Source organism: Entelurus aequoreus, linkage group LG11, assembly GCF_033978785.1.
Source record: "Entelurus aequoreus isolate RoL-2023_Sb linkage group LG11, RoL_Eaeq_v1.1, whole genome shotgun sequence".
Lineage (NCBI taxonomy): Eukaryota > Metazoa > Chordata > Actinopteri > Syngnathiformes > Syngnathidae > Entelurus > Entelurus aequoreus.
The window spans coordinates 13,739,906-13,754,796 of record NC_084741.1 but is presented as its reverse complement, the minus strand read 5'-3'; the positions used below and the strand labels follow the sequence as shown (position 1 = coordinate 13,754,796).

The 14,891-nt window shown below is 42.1% G+C and overlaps 1 protein-coding gene and 1 long non-coding RNA gene across 8 annotated transcripts in view; one reads left to right on the top strand and one right to left on the bottom strand.

Annotated features, from left to right (window-relative positions):
- The window catches only part of LOC133659802 (uncharacterized), a 42,818-nt gene that overhangs the window by 3,579 nt on the left and 24,348 nt on the right, over nt 1-14,891 (top strand). The window contains exon 2 of the long non-coding RNA XR_009827719.1: nt 11,121-11,300. This is a non-coding gene — a long non-coding RNA (uncharacterized LOC133659802). The remainder of the gene's footprint in view (nt 1-11,120; nt 11,301-14,891) is intronic.
- The window catches only part of foxj2 (forkhead box J2), a 45,324-nt gene that overhangs the window by 6,116 nt on the left and 24,317 nt on the right, over nt 1-14,891 (bottom strand). For 6 of the 7 annotated variants that reach the window (XM_062062543.1, XM_062062548.1, XM_062062544.1 and 3 more), the window contains exons 5-7: nt 11,723-11,821; nt 11,363-11,657; nt 11,094-11,279 (exon numbers count right to left, since the gene is read on the bottom strand). In XM_062062543.1, the coding sequence (XP_061918527.1) occupies nt 11,094-11,279; nt 11,363-11,657; nt 11,723-11,821 (580 nt within the window). The remainder of the gene's footprint in view (nt 1-11,093; nt 11,280-11,362; nt 11,658-11,722; nt 11,822-14,891) is intronic. The other variant, XM_062062549.1, reaches the window with a different exon arrangement.

Below are 14,891 nucleotides of genomic sequence, written 5' to 3'. Positions count from 1 at the left end.
GGGCAGTAGATATTGTGCACCACTTCTAAGTAGACACTAGAGGGCAGTAGATGTTGTGCACCACTTCTAAGTAGACACTAGAGGGCAGTAGATGTTGTGCACCACTTCTAAGTAGACACTAGAGGGCAGTAGATGTTGTGCACCAATTCTAAGTAGACACTAGAGGGCAGTAGATGTTGTGCACCACTTCTAAGTAGACACTAGAGGGCATTAGATGTTGTGCACCACTTCCAAGTAGACACTAGAGGGCAGTAGATGTTGTGCACCACTTCTAAGTAGACACTAGAGGGCAGTAGATGTCGTGCACCACTTCCAAGTAGACACTAGAGGGCAGTGGATGTCGTGCACCACTTCTAAGTAGACACTAGAGGGCAGTAGATGTCGTGCACCACTTCTAAGTAGACACTAGAGGGCAGTAGATGTTGTGCACCACTTCTAAGTAGACACTCGAGGGCAGTAGATGTCGTGCACCACTTCCAAGTAGACACTAGAGGGCATTAGATGTCGTGCACCACTTCTATGTAGACACTAGAGGGCAGTAGATGTTGTGCACCAATTCTAAGTAGACACTAGAGGGCAGTGGATGTAGTGCACCACTTCTAAATAGACACTAGAGGGCAGTAGATGTTGTGCACCACTTCTAAGTAGACACTAGAGGGCAGTAGATGTTGTGCACCACTTCTAAATAGACACTAGAGGGCAGTAGATGTTGTGCACCACTTCTAAGTAGACACTAGAGGGCAGTAGATGTTGTGCACCACTTCTAAGTAGACACTAGAGGGCAGTAGATATTGCGCACCAATTCTAAGTAGACACTAGAGGGCAGTAGATGTCGTGCACCACTTCTAAGTAGACACTAGAGGGCAGTAGATGTTGTGCACTACTTCTAAGTAGACACTAGAGGGCAGTAGATGTTGTGCACCACTTGTAAGTAGACACTAGAAGGGCAGCAGATGTTGTGAACCACTTCTAAGTAGACACTAGAGGGCAATAGATGTTGTGCACCACTTCTAAGTAGACACTAGATGTTGTGCACCACTTCTAAGTAGACACTGGAGGGCAGTATATGTTGTGCACCACTTCTAAGTAGACCCTAGAGGGCAGTAGATGTTGTGCACCACTTCTAAGTAGACACTAGAGGGCAGTAGATGTCGTGCACCACTTCTAAGTAGACACTAGAGGGCAGTGGATGTAGTGCACCACTTCTAAATAGACACTAGAGGGCAGTAGATGTTGTGCACCACTTCTAAGTAGACACTAGAGGGCAGTAGATGTCGTGCACCACTTCCAAGTAGAAACTAGAGGGCAGTAGATGTTGTGCACCACTTCTAAGTTGACACTAGAGGGCAGTAGATGTTGTGCACCACTTCTAAGTAGACACTAGAGGGCAGTAGATGTTGTGCACCACTTCTAAGTAGACACTAGAGGGCAGTAGATGTTGTGCACCACTTTTAAGTAGACACTAGAGGGCAGTAGATGTTGTGCACCACTTCTAAGTAGACACTAGAGGGCAGTGTATGTTGTGCACCAATTCTAAGTAGACACTAGAAGGCATTAGATGTCGTGCACCACTTCTAAGTAGACACTAGAGGGCAGTAGATGTTGTGCACCACTTCTAAGTAGACACTAGAGGGCAGTAGATGTTGTGCACCACTTCCAAGTAGACACTAGAGGGCAGTAGATGTTGTGCACCACTTCTAAGTAGACACTAGAGGGCAGTAGATGTCGTGCATGACTTCTAAGTAGACACTAGAGGGCAGTATATGTCGTGCACCACTTCTAAGTAGACACTAGAGGGCAGTAGATGTTGTGCACCACTTCTAAGTAGACACTAGAGGGCAGTAGATGTTGTGCACCACTTCTAAGTAGACACTAGAGGGCAGTAGATGTTGTGCACCACTTTTAAGTAGACACTAGAAGGCATTAGATGTCGTGCACCACTTTTAAGTAGACACTAGAGGGCAGTAGATGTTGTGCACCACTTCCAAGTAGACACTAGAGGGCAGTAGATGTTGTGCACCACTTCCAAGTAGACACTAGAGGGCAGTAGATGTTGTGCACCACTTTTAAGTAGACACTAGAGGGCAGTAGATGTTGTGCATCACTTCTAAGTAGACACTAGAGGGCAGTAGATGTTGTGCACCACTTTTAAGTAGACACTAGAGGGCAGTAGATGTTGTGCACCACTTCTAAGTAGACACTAGAGGGCAGTAGATGTCGTGCAACACTTCTAAGTAGACACTAGAGGGCAGTAGATGTTGTGCACCACTTTTAAGTAGACACTAGAGGGCAGTAGATGTTGTGCACCACTTAAGTAGACACTAGAGGGCAGTAGATGTTGTGCACCACTTCTAAGTAGACACTAGAGGGCAGTAGATGTTGTGCACCACTTCTAAGTAGACACTAGAGGGCAGTAGATGTTGTGCACCACTTCTAAGTAGACACTAGAAGGCATTAGATGTCGTGCACCACTTCTAAGTAGACACTAGAGGGCAGTAGATGTTGTGCACCAATTCTAAGTAGACACTAGAGGGCAGTAGATGTTGTGCACCACTTCTAAGTAGACACTAGAGGGCATTAGATGTCGTGCACCACTTCTAAATAGACACTAGAGGGCAGTAGATGTTGTGCACCACTTCTAAGTAGACACTAGAGGGCAGTAGATGTTGTGCACCACTTCTAAGTAGACACTAGAGGGCAGTAGATGTCGTGCACCACTTCTAAGTAGACACTAGAGGGCAGTAGATGTTGTGCACCACTTCTAAGTAGACACTAGAGGGCAGTAGATGTTGTGCACCACTTCCAAGTAGACACTAGAGGGCAGTAGATGTTGTGCACCACTTCTAAGTAGACACTAGAGGGCAGTAGATGTTGTGCACCACTTCTAAGTAGACACTAGAGGGCAGTAGATGTCGTGCACCACTTCTAAGTAGACACTAGAGGGCAGTAGATGTTGTGCACCACTTCCAAGTAGACACTAGAGGGCAGTAGATGTTGTGCACCACTTCTAAGTAGACACTAGAGGGCAGTAGATGTCGTGCATGACTTCTAAGTAGACACTAGAGGGCAGTATATGTCGTGCACCACTTCTAAGTAGACACTAGAGGGCAGTAGATGTTGTGCACCACTTCTAAGTAGACACTAGAGGGCAGTATATGTCGTGCACCACTTCTAAGTAGACACTAGAGGGCAGTATATGTTGTGCACCAATTCTAAGTAGACACTAGAGGGCAGTAGATGTCGTGCACCACTTCTAAGTAGACACTAGAGGGCAGTAGATGTTGTGCACCACTTCTAAGTAGACACTAGAGGGCAGTAGATGTTGTGCACCACTTCTAAGTAGACACTAGAGGGCAGTAGATGTTGTGCACCACTTCCAAGTAGACACTAGAGGGCAGTAGATGTTGTGCACCACTTCTAAGTAGACACTAGAGGGCAGTAGATGTTGTGCACCACTTCTAAGTAGACACTAGAGGGCAGTAGATGTTGTGCACCACTTTTAAGTAGACACTAGAGGGCAGTAGATGCTGTGCACCACTTCTAAGTAGACACTAGAGGGCAGTAGATGTTGTGCACCACTTCTAAGTAGACACTAGAGGGCATTAGATGTCGTGCACCACTTCTAAGTAGACACTAGAGGGCAGTAGATGTTGTGCACCACTTCTAAGTAGACACTAGAGGGCAGTAGATGTTGTGCACCACTTCTAAGTAGACACTAGAGGGCAGTAGATGTCGTGCACCACTTCTAAGTAGACACTAGAGGGCAGTAGATGTTGTGCACCACTTCCAAGTAGACACTAGAGGGCAGTAGATGTCGTGCACCACTTCTAAGTAGACACTAGAGGGCAGTAGATGTCGTGCATGACTTCTAAGTAGACACTAGAGGGCAGTATATGTCGTGCACCACTTCTAAGTAGACACTAGAGGGCAGTAGATGTCGTGCACCACTTCTAAGTAGACACTAGAGGGCAGTAGATGTCGTGCACCACTTCTAAGTAGACACTAGAGGGCAGTAGATGTTGTGCACCACTTCTAAGTAGACACTAGAGGGCAGTAGATGTTGTGCACCACTTCCAAGTAGACACTAGAGGGCAGTAGATGTTGTGCACCACTTCCAAGTAGACACTAGAGGGCAGTAGATGTTGTGCACCACTTCTAAGTAGACACTAGAGGGCAGTAGATGTCGTGCACCACTTCTAAGTAGACACTAGAGGGCAGTAGATGTTGTGCACCACTTCCAAGTAGACACTAGAGGGCAGTAGATGTCGTGCACCACTTCTAAGTAGACACTAGAGGGCAGTAGATGTCGTGCATGACTTCTAAGTAGACACTAGAGGGCAGTATATGTCGTGCACCACTTCTAAGTAGACACTAGAGGGCAGTAGATGTTGTGCACCACTTCTAAGTAGACACTAGAGGGCAGTATATGTCGTGCACCACTTCTAAGTAGACACTAGAGGGCAGTAGATGTTGTGCACCAATTCTAAGTAGACACTAGAGGGCAGTAGATGTTGTGCACCACTTCTAAGTAGACACTAGAGGGCAGTAGATGTTGTGCACCACTTCTAAGTAGACACTAGAGGGCAGTAGATGTTGTACACCACTTCTAAGTAGACACTAGAGGGCATTAGATGTCGTGCACCACTTCTAAGTAGACACTAGAGGGCAGTAGATGTTGTGCACCACTTCTAAGTAGACACTAGAGGGCAGTAGATGTCGTGCACCACTTCTAAGTAGACACTAGAGGGCAGTAGATGTTGTGCACCACTTCCAAGTAGACACTAGAGGGCAGTAGATGTCGTGCACCACTTCTAAGTAGACACTAGAGGGCAGTAGATGTCGTGCATGACTTCTAAGTAGACACTAGAGGGCAGTATATGTCGTGCACCACTTCTAAGTAGACACTAGAGGGCAGTAGATGTTGTGCACCACTTCTAAGTAGACACTAGAGGGCAGTATATGTCGTGCACCACTTCTAAGTAGACACTAGAGGGCAGTAGATGTTGTGCACCAATTCTAAGTAGACACTAGAGGGCAGTAGATGTCGTGCACCACTTCTAAGTAGACACTAGAGGGCAGTAGATGTTGTGCACCACTTCTAAGTAGACACTAGAGGGCAGTAGATGTTGTGCACCACTTCTAAGTAGACACTAGAGGGCAGTAGATGTTGTGCACCACTTCCAAGTAGACACTAGAGGGCAGTAGATGTTGTGCACCACTTCTAAGTAGACACTAGAGGGCAGTAGATGTTGTGCACCACTTCTAAGTAGACACTAGAGGGCAGTAGATGTTGTGCACCACTTCTAAGTAGACACTAGAGGGCAGTAGATGCTGTGCACCACTTCTAAGTAGACACTAGAGGGCAGTAGATGTTGTGCACCACTTCTAAGTAGACACTAGAGGGCCTTAGATGTCGTGCACCACTTCTAAGTAGACACTAGAGGGCAGTAGATGTTGTGCACCACTTCCAAGTAGACACTAGAGGGCAGTAGATGTCGTGCACCACTTCTAAGTAGACACTAGAGGGCAGTAGATGCCGTGCACCACTTCTAAGTAGACACTAGAGGGCAGTAGATGTTGTGCACCACTTTTAAGTAGACACTAGAAGGCATTAGATGTCGTGCACCACTTTTAAGTAGACACTAGAGGGCCGTAGATGTTGTGCACCACTTCCAAGTAGACACTAGAGGGCAGTAGATGTTGTGCACCACTTCCAAGTAGACACTAGAGGGCAGTAGATGTCTTGCACCACTTCTAAGTAGACTCTAGAGGGCAGTAGATGTTGTGCATGACTTCTAAGTAGACACTAGAGGGCAGTAGATGTCATGCACCACTTCTAAGTAGACACTAGAGGGCAGTAGATGTTGTGCACCACTTCCAAGTAGACACTAGAGGGCAGTAGATGTTGTGCACCACTTCTAAGTAGACACTAGAGGGCAGTAGATGTTGTGCACCACTTCTAAGTAGACACTAGAGGGCAGTAGATGTCGTGCCTGACTTCTAAGTAGACACTAGAGGGCAGTAGATGTCGTGCACCACTTCTAAGTAGACACTAGAGGGCAGTAGATGTTGTGCACCACTTCTAAGTAGACACTAGAGGGCAGTAGATGTTGTGCACCACTTCTAAGTAGACACTAGAGGGCAGTAGATGTTGTGCACCACTTCTAAGTAGACACTAGAGGGCAGTAGATGTTGTGCACCAATTCTAAGTAGACACTAGAGGGCAGTAGATGTTGTGCACCACTTCTAAGTAGACACTAGAGGGCATTAGATGTTGTGCACCACTTCCAAGTAGACACTAGAGGGCATTAGATGTCGTGCACCACTTCTAAGTAGACACTAGAGGGCAGTAGATGTTGTGCACCAATTCTAAGTAGACACTAGAGGGCAGTAGATGTCGTGCACCACTTCCAAGTAGACACTAGAGGGCAGTAGATGTTGTGCACCACTTCCAAGTAGACACTAGAGGGCAGTAGATGTCGTGCACCACTTCCAAGTAGACACTAGAGGGCAGTATATGTTGTGCACCACTTTTAAGTAGACACTAGAGGGCAGTAGATGTTGTGCATCACTTCTAAGTAGACACTAGAGGGCAGTAGATGTTGTGCACCACTTTTAAGTAGACACTAGAGGGCAGTAGATGTTGTGCACCACTTCTAAGTAGACACTAGAGGGCAGTAGATGTTGTGCACCACTTCTAAGTAGACACTAGAAGGCATTAGATGTCGTGCACCACTTCTAAGTAGACACTAGAGGGCAGTAGATGTTGTGCACCACTTCTAAGTAGACACTAGAGGGCAGTAGATGTTGTGCACCACTTCTAAGTAGACACTAGAGGGCAGTAGATGTCGTGCATGACTTCTAAGTAGACACTAGAGGGCAGTAGATGTCGTGCACCACTTCTAAGTAGACACTAGAGGGCAGTAGATGTTGTGCACCACTTCTAAGTAGACACTAGAGGGCAGTAGATGTTGTGCACCACTTCTAAGTAGACACTAGAGGGCAGTAGATGTTGTGCACCACTTCTAAGTAGACACTAGAGGGCAGTAGATGTTGTGCACCACTTCTAAGTAGACACTAGAGGGCAGTAGATGTTGTGCACCACTTCTAAGTAGACACTAGAGGGCAGTAGATGTTGTGCACCACTTCTAAGTAGACACTAGAGGGCAGTAGATGTTGTGCACCAATTCTAAGTAGACACTAGAGGGCAGTAGATGTTGTGCACCACTTCCAAGTAGACACTAGAGGGCAGTAGATGTTGTGCACCACTTCCAAGTAGACACTAGAGGGCAGTAGATGTCGTGCACCACTTCTAAGTAGACACTAAAGGGCAGTAGATGTCGTGCATGACTTCTAAGTAGACACTAGAGGGCAGTAGATGTCGTGCACCACTTCTAAGTAGACACTAGAGGGCAGTAGATGTTGTGCACCACTTCTAAGTAGACACTAGAGGGCAGTAGATGTTGTGCACCACTTCTAAGTAGACACTAGAGGGCAGTATATGTTGTGCACCACTTCTAAGTAGACACTAGAGGGCAGTATATGTTGTGCACCACTTCTAAGTAGACACTAGAGGGCAGTAGATGTTGTGCACCACTTCCAAGTAGACACTAGAGGGCATTAGATGTCGTGCACCACTTCTAAGTAGACACTAGAGGGCAGTAGATGTCGTGCACCACTTCTAAGTAGACACTAGAGGTCAGTAGATGTTGTGCACCACTTCTAAGTAGACACTAGAGGGCAGTAGATGTTGTGCACCACTTCTAAGTAGACACTAGAGGGCAGTAGATGTTGTGCACCACTTCTAAGTAGACACTAGAGGGCAGTAGATGTTGTGCACCACTTTTAAGTAGACACTAGAAGGCATTAGATGTCGTGCACCACTTTTAAGTAGACACTAGAGGGCAGTAGATGTTGTGCACCACTTCCAAGTAGACACTAGAGGGCAGTAGATGTTGTGCACCACTTCCAAGTAGACACTAGAGGGCAGTAGATGTCGTGCACCACTTCTAAGTAGACACTAGAGGGCAGTAGATGTCGTGCATGACTTCTAAGTAGACACTAGAGGGCAGTAGATGTTGTGCACCACTTTTAAGTAGACACTAGAAGGCATTAGATGTCGTGCACCACTTTTAAGTAGACACTAGAGGGCAGTAGATGTTGTGCACCACTTCCAAGTAGACACTAGAGGGCAGTAGATGTTGTGCACCACTTCCAAGTAGACACTAGAGGGCAGTAGATGTCGTGCACCACTTCTAAGTAGACACTAGAGGGCAGTAGATGTCGTGCATGACTTCTAAGTAGACACTAGAGGGCAGTAGATGTCGTGCACCACTTCTAAGTAGACACTAGAGGGCAGTAGATGTTGTGCACCACTTCTAAGTAGACACTAGAGGGCAGTAGATGTTGTGCACCACTTCTAAGTAGACACTAGAGGGCAGTATATGTTGTGCACCACTTCTAAGTAGACACTAGAGGGCAGTAGATGTTGTGCACCACTTCTAAGTAGACACTAGAGGGCAGTAGATGTTGTGCCCACTTCCAAGTAGACACTAGAGGGCATTAGATGTCGTGCACCACTTCTAAGTAGACACTAGAGGGCAGTAGATGTTGTGCACCAATTCTAAGTAGACACTAGAGGGCAGTAGATGTTGTGCACCACTTCTAAGTAGACACTAGAGGGCAGTAGATGTTGTGCACCACTTCCAAGTAGACACTAGAGGGCATTAGATGTCGTGCACCACTTCTAAGTAGACACTAGAGGGCAGTAGATGTTGTGCACCACTTCTAAGTAGACACTAGAGGGCAGTAGATGTTGTGCACCACTTCTAAGTAGACACTAGAGGGCAGTAGATGTTGTGCACCAATTCTAAGTAGACACTAGAGGGCAGTAGATGTTGTGCACCACTTCTAAGTAGACACTAGAGGGCAGTAGATGTCGTGCACCACTTCTAAGTAGACACTAGAGGGCATTAGATGTCGTGCACCACTTCTAAGTAGACACTAGAGGGCAGTAGATGTTGTGCACCACTTCCAAGTAGACACTAGAGGGCAGTAGATGTTGTGCACCACTTTTAAGTGGACACTAGAGGGCAGTAGATGTTGTGCATCACTTCTAAGTAGACACTAGAGGGCAGTAGATGTTGTGCACCACTTATAAGTAGACACTAGAGGGCAGTAGATGTTGTGCACCACTTCTAAGTAGACACTAGAGGGCAGTAGATGTTGTGCACCACTTCTAAGTAGACACTAGAGGGCAGTAGAAGCACTTCTTGGCAAAATACCAAATATCTGCGGTGATAATGGTTTGATCTCTAGAAGTTTTATAAAAGGTCGATACTGATACATGTCAAAATGCTAAATATCGGCGCCGATAATCAGTCGATTGTTAGTAGTTTTATAAAAGGCCGATAATTTTTTGCCAAAATGGCAAATATCAGCACTGATAATGGGTCGATCTCTAGTAGTTTTATAAAAGGCTGATACACATACCGATACATGTCAAAAATGCTAAATATTAGCACCGATAACGGGTCGATCTCTAGTAGTTTTCTAAAAGGCTTTTACGGATACACGTCAAAATGCGAAATATCGGCACCGATAATGGGTCGACCTCTAGTAGTTTCATAAAATATTTGAATTTTTTATATTTAAATAATTATATTTAATGTACATATTTTATTTTTCAACTTTTTTACGTTTAAATAATTTAATTACATTTAAATTTTACTATTTTATTTTTCCACTTTTTTAGATTTTTACATTTACATTTTACATTTAAATAATTATATTAAATGTAAATGTTAGTATTTTATTTTTCCACTTTTTTACATTTAAATAATGATATTAAATGTACATTTTACTATTATAGTTTTCCAATTTTTTACATTTTAACATTTACATTTTACATTTAAATAATTAATTAATTAAATGTAAATTTGACTTCTTTTTTTTTTTTTACATTTACATTTTATATTTAAATAATTATATACATATTTTTCCACTTTTTTACATTTTCATTTCACATTTAAATAATTTTATTATATGTACATTTTACTATTTTATTTTTCCACTTTCCAACATTTTACATTCAAATCATTATATTAAGTGTAAATTTTGCTATTTTATTCTTCTTTCTTTTTTTACATTTTTACATTTACATTTTACATTTAAATAATTATATTAAATGTAAATTTTACCATTTTATTTGTCCACTTTCTTACATTTTCATTTCACATTTAAATAATTATATTATATGTAAATTTTACTATTTTATTTTTCCATTTTCTAACATTTTACATTCAAATAATTATATTAAATGTAAATTTTGCTATTTTATTTTTCTTTCTTTTCTTTTTTTTTTTTACATTTTTACTTTTGCATTTTACATTTAAATAATTATATTAAATGTCAATTTTGCTATTTTATTCTTTCTTTTTTTTACATTTTTACATTTACATTTGACATTTAAATAATTATATTAAATGTAAATTTTACAATTTTATTTGTCCACTTTTTTACAATTTCATCTCACATTTAAATGATTATGTTAAATGTAAATTTTACTATTTAATTTTCCACATTTTTACATGTTCACATTTACATTTTACATTTAAATAATTATATTAAATGTACATTCTACTATTTTATTTTTCCACTTTTTCAATTTTCATTTCACATTTAAATAATTATATGTAAATTTTAATATTTTATTATTCCACTTTCTAACATTTTACATTCAAATAAATATATTAAATGTAAATTTTTATATTTAAATTTTCCACTCTTTTACATTTACATTTTACATTTAAATAATTATATTAATTTTAAATTTTACCATTTAATTTTTCCACTTTTTTACATTTTCATTTCACATTTAGATAATTATATTATATGTAAATTTTAATATTTTATTTTTCCACTTTCTAACATCCATCCATCCATTTTCTACCGCTCGTCCCGTTCATTTACATTTAAATAATTATATTAAATGTAAATTTTACTATTTTATTCTTCCATATTTGTCACTAACCTTGCATCATAATGCACTGACTACGACAGGAAGTAGCGTTGTATGCAGTGATGCAACATACTGTATTGTTTGACGCGTGTGTCACCAGGGGGCGCAGGTGGTGCTGGTGCTGCTGCAGGTGGTGCTGGTGCTGGTGCTGCTGCAGGTGGTGGTGGTGCAGGTGTGTGGTGAGGAGACCCGAGAAGGAGGACCGGGGTGTGAAGTGGAGTGTTGTCGGTAGTGGACACCATCTGAGGCGCCACATCCCCTGTAGAAGAAGACATCCGAGGTTAGTCATCCAGGTTTCAGACGTGGAACCTTCCGGAAGCATTTGTTTGAACTCCAGCGTACCTTGTGAGCCCCTCCTCCCCCTGATACTCCTGAAGAGGGACTTAAACGAGGCGTACAGGTCGGGCATCTCGTCGAAGGTGAATCTCAACGGGGTGTCAGTCGAGGGCCCGGGGGGGCCGGTCAAAGGGCCGGGTGGGGGCGGCGCCGCGTTGGAAAAGGTGAGCGGCGAGGCGCTGGAGGAGGAAGTCGGGGGACGTGCTGGTCCCGATTGGCCGGGAAATGTTGAACAAGCGTTGTCAGCGGAGAGAGGGGGGGCAGCAGATGGATGAGGGGCAGGAGATGGCGTGTACGGTTGCTGCAAAAACAAAACAATTAAATTCACGGTACAAGTTAGAGGGCGGGGCAGAGCGATGATGTCACCTTGCAAGGGGGAGGAGCTAAGGAGGCTTCTTTCGGCACATTGCCTTCTTTGTGGCAAGGTGGGCCAGGAGATGGGCCTCTTGTTGGGACTTGTAAAACCTAATAAAAACATAGAATTAGTACCATACATTTGGCTAATAAGAACATAGAATTAGTACCATACATTTTACTAATAAGAACATAGAATTAATACCATACATTTCACTAATAAAAACATAGAATTAGTACCATACATTTTGCTAATAAGAACATAGAATTAGTACCATACATTTTGCTAATAAGAACATAGAATTAATACCATACATTTCACTAATAAAAACATAGAATTAGTACTATACATTTGGCTAATAAGAACATGGAATTAGTACCATACATTTTACTAATAAGAACATAGAATTAATACCATATATGTCACTAATAAAAACATAGAATTAGTACTATACATTTTGCTAATAAAAACATAGAATTAGTACCATATATTTCACTAATAAAAAGATAGAATTAGCACCATACATTTTGCTAATAAAAACATAGAATTAGCACCATACATTTTGCTAATAAAAACATAGAATTAGCACCATACATTTTGCTAATAAAAACATAGAATTAGCACCATACATTTTGCCAGTAAAAACATAGAATTAGCACCATACATTTTGCTAATAAAGACATAGTTTTAGTACCATACATTTCGCTAATAAGAACATGGAATTAGTACCATACATTTCACCAATAAAAACATAGTATTAGTACCATACATTTCGCTAATAAGAACATAGAATTAGTACCATACATTCCCAACTATGAGCCAGTACTTTTCTCCTACGCTTTGAACCCTGCGGCCCACAAAACGGTGCGACCAATTCGTGGATTTTTCTTCGCTGACGGCCAAATTGCAAATGGTTAAAAACTTTTTTTAAAAGACACTGAAAAGTGTGGGTTTTTATTGTGCTATGGCGCCATCTTTTGGACGAGTTCGCTCACTGAAAGTGCTGCAGCCCTGCATTGCCCTTGCCTGAAAACTAGCCGTCCATAGAATTTCTACTGGTATGGATTCCAGTGTTTCCCATAAACTGCCAAGATACCTGTGGCGGTGGGGGCGTGGCTATGGACGTGGTCACCATGACATCATCGAGTAATTTGCATAATTTACTACAATGATATGATTTTCTCTAAAAAGGTTCAAAAAATGTATACTTACTAATTAATAATAACAGTTTTGTTTTAAACGTCCATCCATCCATCCATCCATCCATTTTACAATATAATTACAACACTTTATGTACATATTTATATACAGATTTGAACAATAAGTTATTCACTGAAATATACTTATTAATTGTGGTTCTTACAAATAATATATCTAACAAAATATAAAAGCTAAAATGTCTCTTAAAGCTCTGCCCCTTTAATTAGTGCTTACTAAATAATTTAACTTTAGCCTACTACTACAACCATATTATTTACCAGCAACATAAAGTGAAACAGAGGCAGAGGTGTCCTGCCACAGTCAGTAACAAATAAACAGAAAACAGTAGTGGTCAAATACAAATAAGGCAACAAGAGAAGTATCCTACACTTCTCTTTTGTAAAGTAAATCTGAACAGCCTATATGGGCATCTACATCAACTATATGATTTGCCTGAGAAGCTGAACAGGACAAAAAAAAAAAATTAAAAAAAATTGTATTTAAAAAAAAAAAAATTGTATTTGTATTTGTGGCGGACGTAATTCTTTCGTGGCGGGCTGCCACAAATAAATGAATGTGTGGGAAACCCTGTATTCTTCATTCATTACTCCAAGCGACGTTTGTAAGTTTTACAATATAACTAAGACAATTCTTACTTACTAAACCATCCCATGTGTGATGTCTGCGGGAGTGTTTTCATGCATATTTGTACGTGCTATCGTAATGTAATAAAGCTAGCGTCGTTAGCATTCGCTAATATGCTTAACCTACGATGGCATTCTTTTTGTATTGTTTCAGTTTCATAAATTCCTCAGTAAATTCACCAAAACGTCACCGTGGACTTATTGAGTCTGTTTAGCTGATTGGAGACCTAGCTTGCGCAGCTAGTGAGTCCATGAGCATGACTTCTGATTTGTCTGATCAGCCGTTTTACTACCGTGTTACAGACACCGTTTGGAAACAATTACGGTATGTAAATAAACATTTACAAAATATTTCTGTGTAAATAACTCATTTCACAACGTATATATCTGCGGCTTATAGTCCGGTGTGGCTAATATAGGAAAATATAAATTTTTCTTAAATTTAGTTGGGGCGGCTTATATTCCGGTGCGCTCTATAGTCTTTAAATTACGGTACATTAATTCTTACTTCTAGATAAAGTATTGCTTATCCAGAATGCAGTCCAGGCCAACTGAGAGACATCATCTCGCCAACGTGTTCTGGGGCTTTCCTTAGGCTTCCTACCGGTCAGACGTACCCTGAACAACTCCCCAGGGTACATCCTGACCTGATGCCTGAGCCACCTCATCTGGCTCCTCTCGATATGGAGGAGCAGCGACTTCTCTCTGAGCTGCTCCAGAATGACAGACCTTCTCACCCTAACTCTAAGGGGGTGTCTGGCCACTCAACTGAAGAAACTCCCTTTGGCCCCTTGTACCAGCGATTTTGTCCTTTCAGTCACTACTAAAAGCTCATGACCATAGATGAGGGTAAGAACATTGATCGACCGATAAATTGAGAACTTCTGGCTCATTTTCCTCTTCACCGTGACCTATTGATGCAGTGTCCAGGTCCGTGCCACACCAATCCACCTGTTGATCTAACGATACATTCTTTCCCTACTCGTGAACAAGGTAGAAACTCATCCCCAGCCCGGAGATGGCACTCCACCCTTTTCAGGGCGAGAACCGTGGTCTCAGACATAGAAGTGCTGATCCTCATCCCATTCGCGTCACACTCGGCTGAGAACCGAGCCAGCAAGAGCTGAAGATCACGGCCCAATGACGCAAAAAGGACCACATCGTCTGCAAAAAGCGGAGACCCAATCCTGCAGCCACGAAACCAGTACCCTTCAACGCCCTGACGGCGTCTATAACATGACCCTCCCGTCCAAACCACCCCCTTAGCCTGCCACTCCAGAGGCTCTTCCCCCAGTGTCCATTGGATTGCGGAGTCGTATAAACCAAGAAAGCCCCA